At 45.0% G+C, this 7,593-nt stretch overlaps 1 protein-coding gene across 1 annotated transcript; it reads right to left on the reverse strand.

Moving 5' to 3' along the window:
• Positions 1-723: 723 nt before the first annotated feature.
• On the reverse strand, positions 724-5,443 carry LOC307242630 (cytochrome c). The gene is made up of 3 exons (XM_080017151.1): positions 5,288-5,443; positions 1,956-2,130; positions 724-1,702 (listed from the first exon to the last, which is right to left on the reverse strand). The coding sequence occupies exons 2-3, from the start codon at positions 2,122-2,124 to the stop codon at positions 1,557-1,559; spliced, it is 315 nt and encodes a 104-aa protein (XP_079873277.1). The 5' UTR covers positions 2,125-2,130; positions 5,288-5,443; the 3' UTR covers positions 724-1,556.
• Between the last annotated feature and the right edge of the window lie 2,150 nt (positions 5,444-7,593).

The raw sequence follows: 7,593 nt of genomic DNA on the forward strand, positions 1-7,593 counted from the left end.
CCAAGTGACCTTTGATCTGAGAAACGCCCCGGATGATAACGTCCCTGGAGTTATAATACTGTTGGTTATTGGAAAGAGCTTTATCAGCATGAGCACAGTGCGATATGTAACGCACGCCGCATACCGTGATACTCTTGTGTATTCAGTTGGGGGCTGCACAAACTCAACATGGAGTTAATCACACTTATAAAACATTGGTAAATAAAAAATAAAACTTGAATAAAAATGTATTTTTTCTTTTAGTTGAATACGACCATACAGCTAAGGGACAGTCTACATTCATGTGTGCCCTGCCAGTTGAACACAGCTTCACTGTATATAAGGGCGAGTCACGTTGCACCGCTGTCCAAAATCGGCCCCACGGCCATGTGATTGATGCGGGGCAACCTTGCAAGGGGCCGGAGCCGGCTTCCCCAAAAGGTTTTATCTTCTTCTCTCGCGATCCTAAAAGTAGACTTTCAAGGGCTTGTTTTCCTCTTCAGGCAATCACGGCATCACTTTAAAGGCAGATCGTTAGAGACTTTCATCGGGTCTGTCGTCTATTTTCAGGTCTGTGATTTAATCATATTTGAGAGTGACACTAATTGAAAACAGGCCGATTCTGCAATGGCCGACCGGATGAATACCTTGATGGTATATGCACCGGGCCAATAAAACGTGCTTCTGATTCCATCTCAGGAATAGTTCTACACTTTAATAAAATAAGACAAGGGGGGGACAAAATCAAGAGAATGTTGGCATTGCTGAAGTTTTATTTGATTGTTCCTCTCTCCCGTTCATCAACACAGAACATGAATACCCATGTTACAATATTCTGCATGTTCTGGTACCCATCTAGAAAGCACCGCCAAAGAGTACAGTAAAATAAGTTAAAACGGTCCCCTTCCAGGCCTGTGAAACCAGGTAAATAACATTTGTATTTCTTAACTGTGGATGGTACCGTATGACCATCGATAAAAGTTTCATCACGATGTTCCTCGTTGTTGCCATGCCGTCCCTAAGCGCCAGGTGAACAGGAAATGAACACGAGTCGTTTTAGGTACTTTTACTCGTGGGCATATTTACAGCCTTTGTCGAGTCTCTCTGAGCTCCAGAGGAGGCAGCGACGAGTCTCAACGCTAACAACGCCTTCGAAGTTAGAAGCTTGGAGGGGAGCAAAGAAAGAATTGTGGGATTGTAACAAGGGGCCCAATCAGAACGGCAGATAGTAAAAACAAACTGGTGTGTTATCATGGAAACAGAATGAGTGACAGGCCGTGTAGAACCCATCGTTGCTAGCATTTTTTTTTTAACATTTCTCTCATTACAGATTCACAAATAAAGGACCACATGGTTTGCATTTGTTAATTTCTACAATACATTCCGTATTAAAACGCGGTGATATCGTTCTTCATCGACTCACAATAAAATAAGAAGAGAAAGTGCCAGCCACGTTCCCCCGTCCCGTAAAGAGTTACCAATTGTAGAAACTAAAACGACGCAAAACTTGGTGGAGCAAAATGCACGAACTGAAAACCACAGTGAAATGAAACATCTTTTTCTTCGTCCAGGCTTCCTTATGACGTCGCCGATTTGAGGTACGCAACCACATCCTGGCGCTCCCCTTTCTTCTTGATGCCGGCGAAGATCATCTTGGTTCCGGGAATGTACTTCTTGGGGTTCTCCAGATACTCCATCAGGGTGTCCTCGCCCCACGTGACGCCTGGGGACCAGAGGAGGGAGCAATTTAGCCACAAAGGGGCAGCTTCAAAGCTGTATAATGCAATGTTGTGCTTTAATGTCTTTGGGACCGCTCATTCTACATCCCCACTCGAATCATATATGAAGTTTGTATTTTAAGTCTTTGTAAATCACTGCGGGTTGACGGTTCATTGGATTCAACTTGATTCAACTTTAGAAATGATTTGACTCTCATGTTACAATGTCAAGTTCCACGTCCCCACTCAAGCACTGACCTTTACTCTTGTTGGCATCCGTGTAGGAGTAGCCCTCGGCCTGCCCGCTCTTCCTGTTGAACAGGCCCCACAGGTTGGGCCCCACTTTGTGCTTGCCCCCCTGTTCCACCGTGTGGCACTGCGCACACTTCTGGACAAAGGCCTTCTTCCCCTTCGCTACGTCTCCCATAGTCGGCTGGAGGAAGAAAAGACAAAAAAATTTTAAAAAAGTTATTTCCCATCGGCCTAAACGAGACATTTCACTCCGCTCGCTATCCAGCGCCTTGGAGGCAAGCCCCGTGCTCCAAAGCCCCCTGCGTTAGTTCACTCTGCACCGGTGGCAGCCATCTTGTGAAGGTCATTTGATGTTACATCACCCGGTCTTGCTGTGCATCTCAGCTCTACAGAAAAATAGTAAAATAATAAAAGAAAATAACTGCGTTCAACGCATAACGCCCTTAGACGTTGACACCGTCATTTCCTTAATTTCACCCCGGGGATCAATAAAGTGTTATCTTATCTTATTGGAAGGTTATCAAGGTAAGTCACGAGGAACACGGGCAAGGCTCTTTATAAATGCATTTATATTCTATTATGAGGAACTGTGGATGATTTCTTTATGGCACTAGTGGCAAACATATTTCAATGCGTGGCCTTCCATGATACCACTACACAAAATCATGCAAGATTCCCATTCTTGTGACCCCGGGTTCGATTCCAGGGCGGTGCACATGTATTTATTTTTATTTTAATATTTTATTAATATTTTAATTTTCTAGTAAATGCAGTTTAATAGTATCCTGCTCCCAATTCTCCAAGACATCAACCATTAAGACTATTCCTGGTAAATGTTTAAAAGCGTGTGTGTGGCCTGTTAGTGTGTGTACGTACATGTGTGTTTAAGTATATGTGTCCTTCAAAATTGTCCTCGTGTGTGTGTGTGTGTGTGTGTGTGTGTGTGTGTGTGTGTGTGTGTGTGTGTGTGTGTGTGTGTGTGTGTGTGTGTGTGTGTGTGTGTGTGTGTGTGTGTGTGTGTGTGTGTGTGTGTGTGTGTGTGCGCAGCGTGTACTGGAGACAGCTACTATGCTTGATCTTGACCTTAGCCAGACCCTCAACTTCATAGGGCGAGAGTTGTGACATCACAAAGACATGACGTTCCCCTAATAGAGCTCAACAGTGACAGCCCACTTTTAGTACGGCTCCGTTTCAGGTAGCAAATTTCCCATTCCCCGAACATGCACCACAGGTTGGGCCCCACCTTGTAACGAGTTTTAAGCATGGGACCAAGCCAACCAACTACGAGAGAAATCGTGACCAAAACTGACCATAAAACATTTTTGTCTGGGGAAAAGGAAAGATTTGGAAAACGGAAAAAAAGTCAAAGGTACAAGACTGTACATAGAGTGAAAGAACTACTCATCCCATAAACCATTGTGAGTTATTCTTTCCAACGACTTCCAACCCAATGATAGTTAAGAGCGCTTCTTCTTGAATTTAACCTTTGTTATTATTATAGTGTCGAAATCATGGCTGCCCTGTGGTAAACGTCATTTTAACGATCGTGGCGTTCTGCGGTAGCAGGAACTCACCCGCCGACGCAGTAACCCGGTAAACATTTCCATGGTAACAGTGAGCTCCGCCAAAAAGAGAAGTCACTGTAACACTTTAGGATCGTGGGCAGTGCAGTACTTCTCCATGACATCGCCAATAAAACATGTTTTTCTTCAAACAAATTTGATATCATGAGGACTTGCGGCTTCTACAGGAGCATATACAATCGTTTCACAATCTCATAGCGCTTGCTGAGTTTACCTTGGAGGGTTACGACACTATGGCTGATAATCAAAATCCTCAGAGTCAGAATATTATTGGCATTTTCACTTCTGGAAACTCATGAGCTCTATATGTTTCCACCACGGCTGGATTTCTCTGCCCCGCTCTTATCTTTCTCATAGGGAACCTCCCGGGGGCCCGATTTCAGAGCAAAAAGTGGAATTTTTCCTCCCGCAAAGGAACTTCACACCCGTCACGATCCAGCGGATCATTTTTATATTTGATTTCACGTGTATTTGGCTCGAAAGCCCCGCGGGAGGAATAGCGCCGCGAAATTCGGCTCTAATAGTAATAACACTGTAAGATGTGGAATTAGAACTGGCGCGATGATGTGGGCAGATCGCGATCATTTCATAAAATTGGTCGATTCCACACAATCCTGTGTTTCCGCCTCGGGAATTAGGACAACCAGCGTTGGAAACGTTGCAACAAATGGAACGTGCATCGGGTGACTTTCCATCAGTTGGGTTGAGGAAAATTGACATATTTTAACGTTCAAATGATCAATGTCAAAAGAGAGCTCTTCTGCAAAGTGCACAACATGTATTATTGCAATATTATTACTACACTAGTATAACGATTACACTATTACACTAGTAGTGTCCTTGAGCAAGACACTTAACCCCTAATTGCTCCTGATGGCTGCGTCCGTCAGTGTTTGAACAATCGTAAGTCGCTTTGGATGAAAGCGTCTGCTAAATGTAATGTAATGTAATCACACAGTGGCCTACGTGGATCGTCACCTGCAACTGAATTGCCGTAACAGCCCTACGCGGAATTATAGTGTGAGCTCAAAGACGGAACCAAGCCAGACATGTGACACCATCAGACATGTGTGCTGATGTGTTACGCGCTCCTTCCTCCAGGGCCCAGGTGAGTGACCCCCCAAGTCGCCGACGTCACCGTAAACTGGACCTAAGGTCATCAGACAAGGGCGTCCCGGTAGCTAGCAGCCGTTCAAGCTCCACCGGCAGGAAGCGTAGGTGATGGGGGCTGTTTAGGCTTTAAACGAAATACAAATAAAATAAACGTTCGATTTGCATTTCTCACACGGTCCACGTTAAAACGTGGGAATCGACTGCACCGTTGCCTGCCGAGCAGCGGCGGCGGCAGCTCACAAATGGCGGGCCGGTAAGCCGGCTAACGGTCACACTATGAGGGACCCTTCAATGACATCTAGTTTAAAAAAAAAAGACACCAAAGATGAACACAACGGACGCCAGGTTAATACTTAAAATGAACCATGGGCGTTTGATTTACCGCGTCGCCGTTATTCTAGAATAACCGGGTTGACGCTGTCGGAGGTGACGCCGTCGCCGTTCGTGAATATCCTGTCACGTCCGCCAGCGACGGCTTACGCGAACGGTGCCAGCGCGCTATTCACCGACTGAACGGCCCAATAAAGCGGCTCGGCGGCTCCATCTTTAAGGTGGAAACGCACCGAGGGAAAAGTGTGCTTACTTGGACCAACGAGAACCAACAACGGGTCAAGACACAATAACGGGCGAACGACGAATTACCTTTTAGAACCAGCGCGCAAGGGACGAACCGCTCCGCTCCGTCTCGCCCGGCGCCGGTGAAACGCTCGTCGAAACAAGGTCACGGCGCTTTAGAGGCGCCGGCTGCTGCGTCATCACGCAGGCCGAGTCACGCGGGAGCCGGCACCGCCTCCATCCGAAGGGGGAGACGCTGCCTCGTCGTGTCTCCTTTTCCCGGATTTGTGGGGTTGTTTGTTTGTTTGTTCGTTTCCCCCCCGATTCCCCGGGCGAGCTGTACCGCCTGCACAGCGGGTGTCCGCGGCGGGAGGTCGATGCGCGGGTCGAGCGTGTGTTTGATTCTTAGGCCCCTGTGAAGTGCCGGGCGAGGGGTCGACGAAGGAAGCGAATCTTCGGATTTGGGACGATGAACTACGCTTCCCTTAGAGGGAGCTGTAATTAAATAATTAATTTCAAGGACATAAGCCTCCATATGATAATAATACTAATAAATACTACTACTACTACTACTACTAATAATAATAATAATAATAATGTTATTATGATACACATATTATACAATTTTGACAAAATGACTACACACGTACAACAAATGAATGAGACACACATTCATTTTAGATCAGACCGCCACATTTTTTTTTTAAACGTACAGCCCACTTCATTATACATCATTAATTGCCACTTTAAATGCACATATCTGTATATACATAGGCGTATCCCTTCTATCTATTCCATTTTATTTCAATTTATTTTTATTGTGTTTTATTCTTTATATTTTTATCTTATTCTATAAGTATTCCACTTACTGTATCGCGTTTTAGGAGTCAGCTAGTCGGTCTATTAGAAAGGAATTTTCTACTTTTTATTTTATTTTATTTTTAATTTTTTCCTAGGACATATTGTGTGCTATCACCGGGTGCGTTGCATTACATTTCACTGCATATATGTACGGAAGTATGTATATGTATGTGACAAATAAAAACCTTGAATCTTGAATCTTGAATTAAATGGAGGAAATGTGGGCGAGCGAGAAGGGGATTTGTTCTGTGTCACGACACACAGTATAGTGATCTCCCTTCACGCCCCATGTTGTTTCCGCGTTTTGCCTTATTTTCAAAATGAAACATTTCAAAATCAAGACGAAAATCGCTTTTAGCTCCAGCCTCACCACGTCCTTGTGATTTTACATTTCCTTACGGCTGTGTCGCCGTGTTAGTAGTTTGAGAACAATCTTTATTTGTCACGCAGCACACCACACTACAACACATGCACACAATGAGAAAATGAGGCCTCCGCGTTTAACCCATCCTGGCTTGTCCTTCCTCCGGGGGCACAGCCAGGAGCAGTGGGCAGCATACGTGGACGCGCCGGGGGACCTGGTACCAAGTGTCCATCGCTGGTCAGACGATGACGTGTGCATGGTTTTGATGGGGGTCCTTACTGACGTGAGGTGGAGGAAACCCCATGCGAGCACGGGGAGAACATGCAAACTCCAGACAGAAAGGCTCCTATTTGGGAGATAACCCGCCGGAGCACGGTGCTCCGGCGGGTTATCTCCCAAATAGGAGCCTTGGTATTCCAGGTGAATGTTGTACAAATGAAGGGAAATTGTGAAGCAAATGTTAAAAAGTCTTCTCAGGATTTATCCCCATCCCATTTCAATTTGAGTGAAAAAAGCTTTTTTTTTTTTAATTTTTTTTTAAATGGACAATGACTATTGCTCTGACTTCATTAGGAATATACATAGAATCATTATTGTTATTACGATTCAAATGGTGTGTGACAAATGATGTGAATAATCGTACGTTTGACCTCTCGACATGCTGGGATGGATGGGGGAACACATGCTCAATGCGGCGGATCCGAAGGCTTTACTTCCATCACGTCCAGAGGTTGGAAGTGGGAGCCACAGCGGCTCTGCTGAGACACGTTTTATTCAGTAGGGGCAGCATGGGGCTGGGTTTATGGTGTATGCTGTCGGTGAGCTACCGTCATACTGCCAACCAAACATTATAGACAGACAGGCGGACGGACAGACGGACAGGCAGAGGGACAGATAGAGAGACGGACAAACAGACAGACACATGTATACATTCACACAACTCGCGCAATAATATATGTGCAATAACACTGGTATTACACTGTACATATACGCTGGTTAGCACAGTCATAACTCATATTGATAACGTGTTCCCCATTTACCAATAACAGTCATTTATCCTGTGCACAGTATCACACTTTGTATATTTGTCTTGCATATTGTTTTGTACTACAGATACTATTGTATAGTGTCAGTTTTTTGGGTTTTTTTTTGCCTACAATTACAATGT

Source organism: Zeus faber, assembly GCF_960531495.2.
Source record: "Zeus faber genome assembly, chromosome: 16".
NCBI lineage: Eukaryota > Metazoa > Chordata > Actinopteri > Zeiformes > Zeidae > Zeus > Zeus faber.

What these genes read in the sequence shown, in the direction of transcription:
- LOC307242630 (XM_080017151.1), bottom strand. Translation starts at nt 2,124, where the DNA reads ATGGGAGACGTAGCGAAGGGGAAGAAGGCCTTTGTCCAGAAGTGTGCG. An exon ending in GGATGCCAACAAGAGTAAAG is followed by an intron (nt 1,703 to 1,955) that starts GTCAGTGCTTGA and finishes TCTGGTCCCCAG; the next exon opens with GCGTCACGTGGGGCGAGGAC.